This window comes from Belonocnema kinseyi, chromosome 9 (genome assembly GCF_010883055.1).
Source record: "Belonocnema kinseyi isolate 2016_QV_RU_SX_M_011 chromosome 9, B_treatae_v1, whole genome shotgun sequence".
NCBI lineage: Eukaryota > Metazoa > Arthropoda > Insecta > Hymenoptera > Cynipidae > Belonocnema > Belonocnema kinseyi.
The window spans coordinates 123,858,185-123,875,560 of NC_046665.1; the positions used below are offsets into that span (position 1 = coordinate 123,858,185).

The following is a 17,376-nucleotide window of genomic DNA, read 5'->3' on the forward strand; positions in this document are numbered from 1 at the left end:
TTTCATACTTTTCATGTTTTTTCATATATAATAGAATACTTTTCAAATACTAAAAATGTAACTCTTTCTATTTATGTTTATTCTGAAAACCCTGGAAAAGTTCGAGATTTTTTTTAAGACACGCAGTGCGCAAGTACTCAGTCGAGCATATTGCGCAATATTATGCATTCCAATTTAACACGGTTCTGGTTTATTTTTCCTCGTACAGTTCTACTATATGGAAGATGATGGTGGACAATATTTAGTATCTCCCGTAGATCGTGAGATAAAAGAATCTTTGAGAAAGGTTGTGCACTATCTTGAAAAAGCTCACAACATTAAAGCTACAAAATTACAAATTAGAAGGATGAAAAAAAGTTTAGCCTATTGGTTGGCGAATATGGCATGCGAAGAAGGCCACGATTTTTCCTACGAATTGTCCAATCGCAATGGACAAATTAATGTCTGGCTCGAGTTGGTCAAGTGGACACTTTTCATGAGCAATCACACTTTGATTGCTTTATTAACTGCAGCTTTTGAGAGATTTCAAATTAAGATTGGAACTGAAGAACAAACTAAACTTGTTCAGGAAAGCAGGGAACTTTATCAAGAATTTAGGGTGAGTTTAAAAAAAATTTTTTTTTTAATATTGTTGATTATGCTCAGATACGAGTGTTTATTTTTTATGTTAAGATTGATTTTTTGTTTATTAATTTTGTATACATGATTTTCAAATCATAAAAATTTCAAAATTCTTCTCATGAATTTTAAAAATATGTAATAGAAGAATAAGAAAGCTACAAAGGTCATAACATTTTACGTAAACAAATTTACTGATACAAAACAAACAATTTAATTGAGGAAAAATATATTAAAACATAATAAAAATGAACAAATTAAAAAACATTTTAAAAACTGATTAATAAATTTCTAATTAAAAAAACTCGCGGTTATGCGTAATCTTCACAAGTAATAAACAAAAAATTCTACTAAACAAAATTTTTACAAAAAACTAAATAAGTTATAAAACAATTTTTATAATTTGAAAAAACTCCCGGCCGTATTTCAAATATAATTTTTTTTCTAATTTTAAATTTATTAACTTTTTTTATAAATCATTTAGTTTTTTAGGTAGAAATTTTGTTTAGTAGAATTTTTTGTTTATTAATTTTGTGTACATGATTTTTAATTCATCAAAATTTAAGAATTTTTGTCATGAACTTTTAAAATATGTAATAGAAGTAATAAATTTTGACGAACAAATATTTACATTTACGGAACAAAAAATTTAAATGATGAAAAATATATTAAAGCATTATAAAAAATAAAATATTTTAAAAACCAATAATTAAAATTAAAATTAAAACAAAACTACCAGTTATACGTGATCTTCAAAGGTAATAATAAAAAAATGCTACTAAACAAAATTTCTACAAACAAAAATATGATTTTAAAAAAATGAACAAATTTAAAAATCGAAAAAAGTATATTTAAAATTTTGAAAAAAAACTCTGTTATATGTGATCTTCACATATACTAAGAAAAAATGCCACTAAAAAATGAATACAAAAAAAAACTAAATAAGTTATAACAAAATTTAAAAATGTTAAAAAAAAACTTCCGGCCGTAGTAAAATTTTTTTTCTAGGATATGTGAAGATCACGTGAAACCGGGCGTTTTTTCAAAATTTTAAATATAGTTTTTTTCAAATTTTAAATTTATTCATTTTTTATGAATTATTTAATTTTTTAATTAGAAATTTGTTTAGTAGATTTTTTGTTTTTTAATTTTGTTTGCATGATTTTTAAATCATCACAATTTAAGAATTTTTATAATGAATTTCGAAAAATATGTTATAGAATTAATAAATTTTTACGAAAACAAATTTTCTAATACAAAACAAAAAATATAAGTGAGGAAAAATATATTAAAAAATAAAATAAAAAAAAAAAAATTAGAAAATATTTTCAAAAATAATTAATAAATTTTAAATAAAAAAAAACTCCCAGTTATACGTGATCTTCACCAGTAATAAACAAAAAATTCTACTAAAAAAAATTTCTAATAAAAAAAGCGATTTACAAAAAATGAATAAATTTAAAAATCGAAAAAAGTATATTTAAAAATTTGGAAAGAAACTCTCGATTATACGTGATCTGCACATATACTAACAAAAAATCCACTAAAAAAAACAGAATAAGTTATAAAAAAATTAAAAATTTTGAAAAAATTTGATCGTAGTAGAATTCAGCCGTAAAACCGGGAGTTTTTTCAAAATTTGAAATATAGTTCTTTTCAAATTTTAAATTTATAGACTTTTTTACAAATCACTTTGTTTTTTAGGTAGAAATTTTGTGTAGTAGAATTTTTTGTTTATTGATTTTATTTAGATGATTTTTAAATCATCAAGATTTAAGAATTGTTATCATGAATTTCTAAATTATGTTATAGAAGAAGTAATAAAACATTTTGAAAAAAAAAAACCGAAAATTTAAAAAAAAATTTAACTCCCAGTTATACGTGATCTTCACAAGTAATAAAAAATTTAACCAACCAAAACTTTTATAAAATGAAATGATTAATAAAACCTGATTAAATATAAAAATGGAAATATTTTTTTTAATATTCCAAATTAAAAAAATCATAATTAAAAAAAATTGTAAATGATAAAGCTGAAAATTCTCAGATTTTGACGGTACCATTACAGAAGCGAATTAAATTCAAAACATTTGAAATAATTAAATATGCAAAAATAAATGAATAAATTACCAATTAAAGCTTTTTCGAATTGAAACAATTTTTTGAATTTAATTCCCTTCTGTAATTTTACCGCCAAAATTTTGGAGTTTGCAGCTTTATTATTCACAATTTTTTTTATAATGATGACTTTTTTAATTCGGAATATTACAAAAAATGTCCTTATTTAGATGATTGTATAGAACATTACGGCCAAAAGTTTTCTTCTGATTAAAAATTTTTTTATATCTTATTATTTTCTTTTGTCTGTGTAAATTCTTTTCAGTAGAATTTTTTCTATAAGTTATGTAAAGATCACGTAAAATTGGGAGTTTTTTCAAATTTTTAAATATATTTTTGGTCAAATTTTAAATTTATTCATTTTTTATAAATCATTTAGTTTTTTAGGCATAAATTTTGCTTCGTAGAATTTTTTTCTTATTTTTAAAGATCATTCAATCTTTATTTTTAGATTAGTTTTCTATTTAATAATTTCTAATAAATAATTTTAAAATCACCAAAATTTAAGAATTTTTATTTCAGAATCTCTTATATTCAGGAGTTTCAAAAAATTATAAATCTTAAAAATTGAATTATTTCAACAACAAATTTTTTAATTTTTCAACAGGCAACTTTATTAAGAATTTAGAGTGAAGATTTCAATTTTTTAAAATATTATTAATAATGATAATAATCTACAAATGTTCGCAGACAATAAGTTCCGTTTGCAGTGTGAAATTATTTCGTAATGAAGCTTTTATTATTTATTTTTTATTTTGAGATTATGTTTCTATCTTTTAATTTAAGAATTTTTATTTAAAAATCTCTAAAATTCTAAAGTTTCCATTTTTTTAATTGTAGAATTTTAAATCGTTAATCTTAAGAATTGAATTATAAAGAAAAAACTTCAAAATTTATTGAACATTCTACTACTTTGTTGGAAGTTGGACTACTTTGTTAAAAATCATTTCTTTTTAGTTGAAGATTTATCATTTTAGTTAAATATCCGTCTCTTTCGTTGAAAATTGAATTATTTTTATAAAAATTTGTTTCTGTGGTTGAAAATTAACTCGTTTAATTAAAAATGTAACTATTCCATTTTTGGTTGAAAATTTGTATTTCAAAATTGATCTTTTCTGGTTGAAAATTCATGTATTTTATTTAAAATTTGCCTTTTTGATAGAAAACTAATATTCTTGGTTAAAATTTAAGCCTTTTGGGTTAAAAATTCTACTTCGTTATTAAAAGTTAAATTATTTTTTTTGGCGAATATTCATAATTTTAGTTGAAAATTGACGAATTTTTTATTTTTAAAGTTTCAAATTAAAGATTTATTGATTTTAAAAGCTTAAAATTGAAATTTGTGCAAATTTTAAATTTGACAATTATAAATTCCATCATTTTGATGATTTAAAATCGAAATTTCATTAATTTCGATTATTTAAACTTGATTTTTGATCTTCAAAATCTTCAAATTTAGAGATTCTTATTTCCAATTGTAAATCTTTAAAATTACATACCTTTGAACTCTAAATGTTTCAAATTTTTTTTTAATTGTAAAAATTCAAATTGTGAATCTTTAAAAATAAAAACTTTTTTCCAATTTAAAATTCTAGATTTTGCAAGTAAAAAAATAATCATTTTCGTTGAAACTTTTTCATTTTAGATGAAATTCATTATTATGGTTTAAAATTGGTTTTTATGTGTGGAAAATCAATTTTTTAAACTGTAAATTTAACTATTTCATTTATGGTTATCAATTCATATTTTTTAATTTAAAATTCATTTATTTGATTGAATATTTCTCTTTTTTCGTGAATTTTTGCTAAAGTAAAGAATTCCTGAAAATAAAACCAAGAATCTAACGACAAAATTTTGACAAAAACGACAAATACTTTTTTTTTGCAACCCGTATATAATAATAATATTTTTGTTTGAAAATTCATCTTTTCGGTTAAAAATTTAAGTATTTCAGTTAAATATTCATAATTTTAGTTAAAAAGTCATATTTTATGCACTTGAAAAATTAAGGAATTTACTAATTATGTTATTATTATTATTTAATTAAGTAATAAAATTTCCGACACAGTAAAATTCCCCGAATAATAAAATTGTCGAATAATGAAATTCCCGAATATTAAAATTCTCGAATAATAAAATTCTTAAAATGAAAAATTTCCGAACGGTAAAATTCACGACAGTTAATAATATTACCGAATTGGAAAATTTCCGAATAATAAAATCCCCGACAGAAAATTACCGGCTTATGAAATATCCTAATTGGAAAATTACCGAATTGGAAAATTCTCGAAATTAAAAATTAAAAATAATTTGTAAAAGTCGGAGGACTGAAAAAAACCGACAAATAAAATTCCCGACAGTGTAAACTTTCCAAATTAGAAAATTCCCGAATAATAAAATTGCAGAAAAATAAAAATATCGAATTAGAAAATTCCCGAATATTAAAAATAGGGAATTACATAATTACCGAAAAATAAAAATACCAATTTGGAAAATTTTCGAATAATAAAATTACCGAATTATAAAATCCCCGAATAATAAAATTTATGACAGTTTATAATATTACCGAATTGGAAAATTTCCAAATGATAAAACACCCGACAGAAAATTGCCGAAATATAAAATATCCGAATTGCAAAAATTCCCAAATTGTAAAATTCAAGAAATTAAAAAATTAACATTTTTGTATAAATATATTTTATTGATTACAAATAAAATAATAAATTTTTTTCAATTATTTTACATTTTTTAAATTTCGAAAATAGTTTGAATTTGAAATATTAATAGTTTTAAATAAAATATTTCTGTGTGATGCATTTTTTTAATCTGCATAGAATTCGAAAAAATACAAAAAGCGTTCGCAAAAATCGAATTTTAAATTTATATGTTTTTGTTTAAAAAATGTAATAAGGTACGCTGAAAATAGAGAATTTTTTTGGTTCGAGGTGCAAATTTGGTCAAATTTAGAAACTGGCAAAAAATCCAAATTTCAACGTCAAAAATGAAAATTTAGCTTGCAATTAATAAGTTGCTGAATTTATAGACTGCAATCAATCACATATATTTATAACAAATTTTAATGGTTTTATTTCTTGAATTTTACCATTCGGGAATTTTCCAATTCGGATATTTTATAATTCGGCAATTTTCGGACGGGTATTTTATTCTTCGGAAATTTTCCAATATTATAAACTGTCGTGAATTTTATTATTCGGAAATTTTCATTTCGGTATTTTTATTTTTTGGAAATTTTATTATTTGCGAATTTTAATATTCGGGAATTATCCAATTCGATATTATTTACTTTTCGGCAATTTTATTATTGGGGAATTTTACAGTGTTGGGAATTTTATTTTTTGGGATTCTTCAGTCGTCCCGTAAAAGTAATATTTTATTATTATAGTTTTAATCATTAAAGCATATTTATAAAAAAATTGTGATTGTTTAATTTCGGTAATTTTTCAATTTGGATATTTTATAATTCGGCAATTTTCTGTTGGGAGTTTTATTATTCGGGAATTTTATTATTCTAGAATTTTGTTATTCGGGAATTTTCCAATGCGGTATTTGTATTTTTGGGCAATTTTATTATTAGCGAATTTTAATATTCGGGAATTTTCCAATTCCGTATTTTTAGTTTTCGGTATTTTTATTTTTCGACAGTTTTATTATTCGGGAATTTAATTTTTCGGGATTTTTCAGTCGTCGTTAATTGAATCGCTAGAGGGACGACTGAAAAATCCCGAAAAATAAAATTCCCGACACAGTAAAATTCTCGAATTAGAAAATTCCCGAATAATCAAATTCGCGAATAATAAAATTACCGAAAAATATAAATACCGATATGGAAAATTCCCAAATAATAAAATACACGAATAATAAAATTAGCGAAAAATAAACATATCGAATTGACAAATTTGCCGAAAAATAAAATTCGCCAATAATAAAATTGCCGAAAAATAAAAATACCGAATTGGAAAATTCCCGAATAATAAAATTCTCGAATAATAAAATTTCCGAATTAAAAAATTCCCGAATTGGAATATTCCGAATAATAAAATTTACGACAGTTTATAATATTACCGAATTGGAAAATTCGCGAATATTAAAGTTCCCGACAGTTTATAATATTACCAAATTGGAAAATTCCGAATAATAAAATTCCCGACAGAAAATTGCCGATTTATAAAATATCTGAATTGGAAAATTCCCGAATTTTAACAATTAGAATTTTTGATAAATATATTTTATTGATTACAAATACAACAATAAAATATTAGTTTCAAAAATTATTTTTAACATTTAAAATTTTGAAGCTTATTTTTGGATTTAAAAATAGCAATAATTTTAAATAAAATATTTCTAGGTAACGCATATCTTTTTAATGTTCACAGTATTGGAAAAAATACGAAAAACGTTCGCAAAAATAAAATTTTAAATTAATATATATAAATTTATATTTCGATTCTGTTTGAAAAACGTTACAAGCTACGTAGAAAATTTAACATTATAAATAAATTTGAATTTAAATTTTAAAATATAAATTTAAAATTATTCCAATTTTAAATTCAAGAAACAGACTTCGAAATTTTAAATGTTAAAAATAATGTCTTATTGTTGTATTTGTAATCAATGAAATATATTTATAAAAAATTCTAATTGTTAAAATTCGGGAATTTTCCAATTCGGATATTTTATAAATCGGCAATTTTTTGTCGCGAATTTTATTATTCGGGAATTTTCCAATTCGGTAATATTATAAACTGTCGCCAATTTTAATATTCGGGAATTTTCCAATTCGGTAATATTATAAACTGTCGAGAATTTTATTATTCGGGAATTTTATAATTCTGAAATTGTACTATTCGAAAATTTTATTATTCGGGAATTTTCCAATTCGGTATTTTTATTTTTCGGAAATTTTATTATTGGTGAATTTTATTTTTCGGCAATTTTCCAATTCGGTATTTTTATTTTTCGGTAATTTTATTATGCGTGTATTTTATTATTTGGGAATTTTCCATATCGCTATTTTTATTTTTCGAAAATTTTATTATTCGCGAATTTGATTAATCGAGAATTTTCTAATTCGGGAATTTTACAGTGTCGGGAATTTTATTTTTCGGGATTTTTCAGTCTTCCCAAAATAGATAGTGAATTTTTTTGGTTCGAGCGGCAAATTTGATCAAATTTAGAAGTTGACAAAAAATCAAAATTTCAACTTAAAAATTGAAAATTTAGCTTGCAGCTAATAATTTGCTGAATTTATACACTGTAAACAATCAAATATATTTATAACAAATTTTAATGGTTTTATTTCTTGAATTTTACAATTCGGGAATTTTGCAATTTGGTAATATTATAAACTGTCGTGAATTTTGTTATTCGGGAATTTTCAAGTTCGAGAATTTTATAATACGGCAATTTTATTATTCTAGGATTTTGCTATTCGCGATTATTTCAATTCGGCATTTTTATTTTTTGAAAATTTTATTATTTGCGAATTTTAATGTTCGGGAATTTTCCAATTCGATATTTTTTATTTTTCGGCAATTTTATTATTTGGAAATTTGATTTTTGGGGATTTTTCAGTCGTCCCATAAAATTAATATTTTATTATTATAGTTTTAATAATTAAATCATATTTATAAAAAAATTGTGATTGTTTAATTTCAGTAATTTTTCAATTCGGATATTTTATTATTCGGGAATTTTCCATTTCGGTACTTGTATTTTTCGGCAATTTTATTATTAGCGAATTTTGATATTCGGGAATTTTCCGTATTTTTATTTTTCGGTATTTTTATTTTTCGACAGTTTCATTATTCGGGAATTTTACAGTGTCGGGAATTTAATTTTTCGAGATTTTTCAGTCGTCGTTAATTGAATCGTTAGAAACTTTTAAAAAAATGTATAATAATCTCACGAATCTGTATATATATTTAAAGTCGATTATTTTAAAACGTGCGAAATATTTTTATGGAAAAATTTAAAAAATTGGAAAATTATATCTCGAAAAAGCCTGGAATTGTCAAGAAATTTTTTCCAGGATTTGAGTAGACACCCTGATTTATTTACGCTCTCAATTCCTCTCTCGGGAAATAATTAATTCGCATAAAACAAATTTATCGATTATTTATACGAACGAATTAGTTTTGTTATAATATTTTTTTAAGGATTTTCTTGGAGAGGATGGAATTTTTTTATATCCAACTCATCCGACAGCTGCCCCCTTACATCATGAGCCATTTATAAAGCCTTTTAATTTTTCTTATACGGCAATTATAAATGTCCTGGGATTGCCTGCCACGGCTTGCCCACTAGGACTCAATAAACAAGGACTTCCGATAGGATTACAGGTAAGAAATTTATTATTATTTTAAAATAAATCTCATTAATATTTTTTTTATTGTAATTTTTCAATTTAATTTATATATTATATTTTTTACCGATAGCAATACAGATGAGAGATTTATTATTATTTTTAACTAAATCTTATGTTAATTTTTTTAATTTTAATTTAATTAATATATTTTATTTTTTACCGATATGAATACGTGTAAGAGATTTATTTTTTTTTTTTAAATCTTTTGTGAATTTTTTTTATTATAATTTTTTTATTTATTTCAATTAATATTTTTTATATTTTCATTTTTTTTCGAAATGAATATAGGTGGGATTTATTATTACTCAAAAATTGTATGTGCATTTTTTAAATTGAAATTTGTTAATTAAATTTAGAATTTTTTTTCTAGTATAAATACATGCGAGTTTTAAAAAAATAAATCTTGTGTCAATTTTTTAATTTAATCGAATCTGTATATTTTATTTTTTCATTTTTTTCTCGATTTGGATAGAGGTGAGAGATTTATTATTTTTCAACAAATCTTATATGCATTTTAAAAAAATTCTAATTTGTTAATTTTATTTTCATTTTTCTTCTCGATATGAAAACAGGTGAGTTTTATTATTTTTCAACCAATTTTATGTGAATTTTTTTATTTCAATTTCTAATTTAATTCAATTAATTTATTTTATTTTTCACCGATATGAATACATATGAGAGATTCATTATTTTTCAACTAATCTTTTGTAAATTAAAAAAAAAGAAATATGAATACAGGTGCGATTTATTATTATTCAACAAATTTTTTGATTTTTTAAATTTCAATTTGTTAATTTAATTTAATTTTTTTTCTGATATGAATACATGTGAGAGATTTATTATTTTTTAAACAAATATTACGCCAATTTTTTAATTTCAATTTTTTAATTTAAGTAAAAGTCTTTTATTTTTTACTGATGTGAATAAATGTGAGAGATTTATTATTTTTCCACAAATTTTAAGTGATTTTTATTATTTTATTGAATTTGTATATTTTACTTTTTCATTTTTTTCGTCGATATGAATACAAGTGAGATTTATTATTTTTTAATCAATGTTATGTAAATTGTTTAAATGTTCATTCTTTAATTTAATTAAATTTATTATTTTTTTCTGATATAAATACATTTGAGAGATTTAATATTTTTTTAACAAATGTTATGCCAATTTTTTAAATTTCAATTGATTTATTCAATTAAAAGTTTTTATTTACTTTTTTATTGATATGAATAAATGTAAGAAATTTAATATTTCTTAACAAATTTTATGTGATTTTTTAAAATGTTGATTCTTTAATTTAATTGAATTTATATATATTTTTTTTTCTTGATTCGAAAACAGGTGAGTTTTATTATTTTTCAACAAATCTTATGTAGTTTTTTTTTCAATTTTTTAATTTAATTTATATATTTTATTTCTTACCGATATGAATACATGTGAGAGATTAATGATTTTTTAACAAATCTTATTTTATTTTTTTAAAATGTTAATTCTTTAATTTAATTGAACATACATATCTTATTTTATTTTTCTTCTCGATATGAAAATAGGTGAGTTTTATTATTTTTCAACAAATTTTATATGACTTTTTAAATTTCAATTTGTTAATTTAATTTCATTTTTTCTGATATGAATACAAGTGAGATTTACTTTTTTTAATAAATGTTATGTGAATTTTTTAAATGTTTATTATTTAATTTAATTGAATTTATATTTTTTTTCTTCATAAAAAAACAGGTGAGTTTTATTATTATTCAAGAAATTTTATGTAACTTTTTAAATTTCAATTTGTTAATTAAATTGATTTTTTTCTGATATGAATACATGTGAGAAATTTAAAATTTTTTGACAAATTTTATGACAATTTTTTAATTTTCAATTTGTTTATTCAATTAAAAGTTTTTATTTATTTTTCACCGATATGAATACATATGAGAGATTCATTATTTTTCAACTAATCTTTTGTGAATTAAAAAAAAATATGAATACAGGTGCGATTTATTATTATTCAACCAATTTTATGACTTAATTTCAATTTGTTAATTGAATTAAATTTTTTTCTGGTATAAATACATGTGAGATATTTATTATTTTTTAAACAAATGTTATGCCAATTTGTTTAATTTCAATTTTTTAATTTAATTAAAAATCTTTTATTTTTTACTGATGTGGATACATTTGAGAGATTTATTATTTTTTTAACAAATGTTATGGCAATTTTTTAAATTTCATTTTGTTTATTCAATTAAAAGTTTTTATTTATTTTTTATTGATATGAATACATGTGAGAGATTTATTATTTTTCAACAAATCTTATGCGATTTTTTAAAATATTAATTCTTTAATTTAATTGAATTTATATATTTTATTTTTAAATTTATTTCTTGATTTGAAAATAGGTGATTTTCATTATTTTTCAACAAATTTTATATAATTTTTTTTTATTTAATTGAATTTGTATATTTTATTTTTTAATTTTCTTCTCGATATGAATGCAGGTAAGAGATTTATTATTTTTCAACAAATGTTATGTGCATTTTTTCATTTCAATTTTTTAATCTAATTTAATTTTTCTCTGATATGAATGCATATTTTTAATTTAAATCAATTTATATATTTTACTTTTGACCGATATTAATACTTGTGAGAGATTTATTATTTTTCAACAAGACGTATATTAATTTTTTCAATTTCAATTTTTTAATTTCAATAAATTTGCATTTGTTATTTTTTCATTTCTTTTCTCGATATGAATTCAGGTGAGAAATTTATTATTTTTCAACAAATATTTTGTTAATTTTTTGAATTTTTATTTTTTAATTGAATTAAATTCAGATATTTTATTATTTCATTTTCTTCTCCATATGAATAGAAAAGAGATTTACTGTTTTCCAACAAATGTTATGTGAATTTTTTTATTTCAATATATTAATTTTATTTTCTTTTTCTCTTATGTGAATGCATATGAGAGATTGCTCATTTTTTAACAAATGTTACTTTAATTTTTTAATTTAATTAAATTTATATATTTTATCTTTTACCGATATGAATACATGTGAGAGATTTATTATTTTTCAACAAATCGTATATCAATTTTTTCAATTTCAATTTTTTAATTCAATTCAATTTATATATTTTATTTTTCACCGATATTATTCATAAGAGAGATTTATTATTTTTCCACAAATATTTTGTGAATTTTTTGAAATTAAACTATTTTAATTCAATTAAATTTATATATGTTATTATTTCATTATTTTTCTACATAAATTATATAAATACAAGTGAAAGATTATTTATTTATTAATAAATCTTATGCCAGTCTTTTAAATTAAATTTTTTCAATTTAATTTAGTTTCTTTTTTTTTCCTATATGAATACAGATGAGAGATTCATTATTTTGTAAATTGAAAAAAAATGTTTAATCTAACTTAATCAACGCGGCTGAATTTAGACTTAAACTAAGTTCAATGTTCTCAATTATATCGAATTACTCTGGATTAGCTAACAATAAATTTGATTTGATCAAGAAGATTAATTTTTTACCACAATTTTTAATTGATCTTTTTCGTTTGTCAAAATTCTGTACTAAATAGTTGTAGTTTTAAATTAAAAAATATCAGTTTTTGATAAGAAAATGAACAATCAACAAAATAGTTGAATTTTCAATGAAATAATTACATTTTCAACCAAAGAGATGAACTTTCAACTAAGAAGAATAATTTTATGTCGAAAAATTAATTATTAATAAAATACATAAAGAAGATTAATTTTCTACCATAAAAAACAATTTTTAACAAATTACATAAATTTTCGACTGAATAATATGAACAATGGATGTGATTTTAGTCTACATTTTATTTTAAATTAGTTTTAATTTTTTTATTTTGAAGGAAATGTTCGAATTTTTCACAAAAAATTATGAACTTTTAACAAAGCCTTTGCAATTTTAATTCAAATAGTTTGATTTTAAAACAAAACGATGATTTTTCAACCAAGAAGATTAATTATCTACCAAAATAGTTGAATTTTTAACAAAATACATGAGTTTTCAACCATTTATTGTAATTTTCAACAGAAAAATTTAAATTTTCAGCTAAGAGTATTAATTTGCAATCAACAAGAACAATTTCAAAGCATCAAACCTAATTTCTTACCAAAAAAAGACAAATTTTTAACAAAATACATGAATTTTTCACTTCTAAGAAAATTAATTTTCATGCAAGAAGATAAATTTTTAATCAAGTAATTGAATTTTTATCTAAAAAGGTTAAATATTGACAATCGAAAATTAAATTTACATTTACAAAAATTAATTTGCAACAATAAAAAAAAATTTAACCAAGAAGATTAATTTTCTATGCAAAACAAACACATTTTAAACAAAATACGTGAATTTTTAACGAAATAGCAAAAAGTTTTTTATAAGGAATATCAATTGACATTTAAAAATGAAATAGTCAAATTCTAAGTAAAAAAGGATCATTTTCAACTTTAAAAAACTTCTTTCAAAGTAACAAAAACGTAATTTTAACAAAAAAAGAGAAATTTTCAAGCACAAAGATTCATTTTCTATTAGAATACGAATTTTTAACAAGAAATATTAATTTTTCACAAAATATGTAGTTAAATTTTTACCTGAAAAATATAAATTTATGAATTAACAATGGAACCGCTAAATTTTCAGTTATAAAAATTTATTCTCAACTAAAAGGAAACGAATTTTTCATCAAAAAGATTAATATTCTACCAAACACGACTAATTTATAACCAAATAACTCAATTTTTCAACTAAAAATGATAGATTGACTAAAAATTAAAATAATTAACTTTCAGTTTAATAAATTTAATTTAAGGAAAATTAATTTTCAACCAATAAGATGCATTTTCAATTAAGTAGTTGAGTTTTTAACGAAAAAAGCTAACTTTACAGTACAAAATGGACTACTTTATTTTTCAGTTAAAAAAAAAAATAATTATCACACAAAAAAAAGATGAAAAAAAAAATGAAGATTTTCAACCAAAAAGATGGATTTTCCCGTAAATAGTTGAATTAATTTTTAATAAATTAGTTCTACTCTCCTACCAAGTAAGATTTTTTTGTCTAGCAAAAGAAAAATGTATGCAACATTTACTGAAAATTTTATAGTAACTTTTGCATTTTAATAATTAAATACTAAAGCTTCATCATGAATAAATGTAAAATACTTGATTTTATTTATAAAAAATATATTTTCTACCACAAATTTTCAATTTCCGAACCCGTTTCAGGGTTTCGTAGTCCCTGGCAGAAACCCTGATTACTTTAGTCCGGTTTCCATCCATCCTTCGTAATTTTTTCCTGGGAGGTGAAGTGGGGGCAAATAATGGGACGGGAAGTAATGGAGAAATGAAGGAAGGTTTAATAGGGGAAATGAGGGGTGGGGAAGTAGGAGAAATTATGAGAGAAGTATAGGAAATTTTGGGAAGCGAAAAAGAGGAAATAGGGAGCAGTGGAAATGAGGAGAGGGAAAGTAGAGGAAATTAGGATGGGGAAAAGATCGGAGAGGAAGTAGGTGAAATGATGTGAAACGAATGATGGAGGGGAAATATTATAAGTGCGGGGGGGGGGAGAATAATAAGGATAGGAAAGTATAGGATATGAAGAGAAATGGCCGGGAGCGGGTAAATTGGGATAGTGACGGGAATAATAGGAATGAGGAAGTTAAGAGAAATGAGGGAAGCGTAAGTAGGGGTAGTGAGGTGATATTAGGAGGAGAAAAGTTTGAGAAGTAAAGAGAAATTAGGAGTAAGGAATGATGAGGAAATTATGAGAGAATATTGTAATTGAGAGGCGGGAAAGTAGAGGAAATTAGGATGGGGAAAAGATCGGAGGGGAAGTAGTTGAACTTATTAAAAGGGATTGGTGGTGGGGAATAATGCTAAGTGAGAGGGAGGGAATAATAGAAATGGAGAAGTTTAGGAAGTTAAGAAAAATGATGGGAGGCTAAGTAGGAGTAGTTAGGCGATAATAGGGAATGAGAAGTTTGAAAATTAAAGCGAAATGAAGAAAGGGGTAGTAGGGGTAAAGTGGGGATAATAGGGTTGGTGGTATTTAAGAAGTGAAGAAAAATGAGGGGGGAGGGAAATTAGGGGTACTAAGGAATGATGAGGGTAGGGGAAGTACTGTGAAATGAAGGGAGAGAAGAAGGTGGAATTCGGTATGGGGAATCGTGGAAATTGTCGAAAGCGGAAATAAGGAGATAGTGAGTAGTGTAAATGAGTGGAGGGGATGTAGAGGAAAGTATAGTGGAAAAGAGATCAGAGTGGAAGTAGGTGAAATGATGAGAAGCGAATGGTGGAATGGAACAGTGATGAGTGAGAGGAAGGGGAGTGAGGGAATAATAGAGATGAGGAAGTATGGGGAGTAAAGAGAAATTTGGAGGAAGGGGTAAATAGGGATAGTCTGGAGATAATAAGGGAAGGGAGTTTTTGAAGCAAAGAGTAATGAAGGGAGGGAAAGTAGGGGTATTGAGGAGATGATAGGAGACGGGAAGTTTGAGAAGGAAAGATAAATAAGGGGTGGGGAAGTAGTGAAAAATATGGCTTAGAAAGTAAGGGGAAGACCAGTGCGGATATATAAAGAAGGGGAGATATGGTTTGTGAAGGGAAGTGGGTGAACAGGGGTGTTAGCTGTGGAAGGGAGAAGGGATGGATGTAGTGGAGGAAAAATCAAGGAAATAGAAGGAAAACGAAGAAGAAAGTGTTGGGGGAAGTAGGGGTAGTAGGGGTGGGGAAGTATTAAAAGAGGAGGTTTCAAAGCCCTAATGAAAATCTTCATAGACTACGAAACCCTTCTTTTTCCTATCTTTTCTAGTTAAAAATGTAACTATAGTCAAATCTGGATTTAGTGATTCTGGATTTAGTGTTTCTGAGAATTGACATGCTTATGAATGCTTTTTTTTTAATATTAACAATAATAATCTCAAGAAGAAATTTCTTCATCATTATATTATATTTTTATCTAAATTTCTTGCAATATAACTTCAAAAAACGTAAAATCATGAAAAATCGTAAAAAAAAATCTTTCAACCAATAATTTGCTTATTTTGAAATATTTGAGATTTGTCAAAAAAGAATCTAGACAATTTTAGAGATTTTTTTCGTAATATAGGATTTTACGAAATATTATGAAAAATTCGAGTAATTTAAAAAGATGTTTGGAACGCTTAGAAGTTGGGATGGAATCAAGAAATATTTTATACATTTTCGAAAATTTTTCCGAGTTTTCAAATATTTGTAATCTATTTAAAACGTCTTAAATTCCTAAAAATATTTTTAACTGACACGAATTTTCCTCAAAATTTTCAAACATCATTCCAAATTAAAAAAAATTACCTTACGATCTTATAAATTTTCCCAGCGATTTTAAGAAAATTTGTTTATTCTCTTGAAAACTTTCGAAATTCTTTTAAATTCTACTAAATATTTCTTGAATTTATCCAATTTTTGTTCTTTTTTATTTTGTAATTTTACCAAATTGAAACATTTTGCTTTAAAATCTTCTAAACTATTTTTAGAAATTTTAGGAAATCGTTTGTTTTAAAATTTGCACACGAATATAAGAAAAATTTCTTTTTTTCTGTTCAGACCTTCTAAACCTTCTAATTTCTGTAAAATTAAAAAAATTGCTTTAAAATTTTTCCGATTCTTTGACTATTTTTGATTTTTTCTACAATCTTTTTAAATAATCTCTTCAAATTAATTTTTCGAAATAAAAAAATTATATTTTCTCAGGAACCTGAAAAAATGTATTTCATTTTCGTATAACTTTACAAAATTCTTGAAATTTTTTTACAAGCTTTAAATAAACCGTTTTCTTGACATTTTTTAAGAATTTTTAACGGCTCAACATGACAAAAGTAGAGTTCTTAAATTTCCGAAAATATGACAGAATTTAGGAGAATTTAAGAGAGTTTAAGAATTTATGATTTTAAACAATATTTTAATTTTATTTTAATTTTTTAATCTTATAATCTTATAATATTTTCACCATAGTATATTTTATTAGCGGAATAAAACAGTGTTTCAGACACAAGTTTAAAATTTTCAAATGTATTAATTTATTTCAAACAAAACAAAAAGTTTTTTTTACTTTAAAAGATAACACAACCACACAAAAAAAGTGTGCGGATCTGGTAACAAGACACACGTATTCCTATTGATTTTGGGGCGCTGAATTCAAATTCGGTATCAAAAATCACCCATCACGTCAT

The 17,376-nt window shown here is 23.0% G+C and overlaps 1 protein-coding gene across 4 annotated transcripts in view; it reads left to right on the forward strand.

The window, feature by feature from the left end:
- The window catches only part of LOC117179442 (fatty-acid amide hydrolase 2-A), a 115,708-nt gene that overhangs the window by 87,915 nt on the left and 10,417 nt on the right, over positions 1 to 17,376 (forward strand). For all 4 annotated transcript variants that reach the window (XM_033371247.1, XM_033371250.1, XM_033371249.1 and 1 more), the window contains 2 exons: positions 209 to 598; positions 8,913 to 9,095. In XM_033371247.1, coding sequence (XP_033227138.1) covers positions 209 to 598; positions 8,913 to 9,095 — 573 coding nt within the window. The remainder of the gene's footprint in view (positions 1 to 208; positions 599 to 8,912; positions 9,096 to 17,376) is intronic.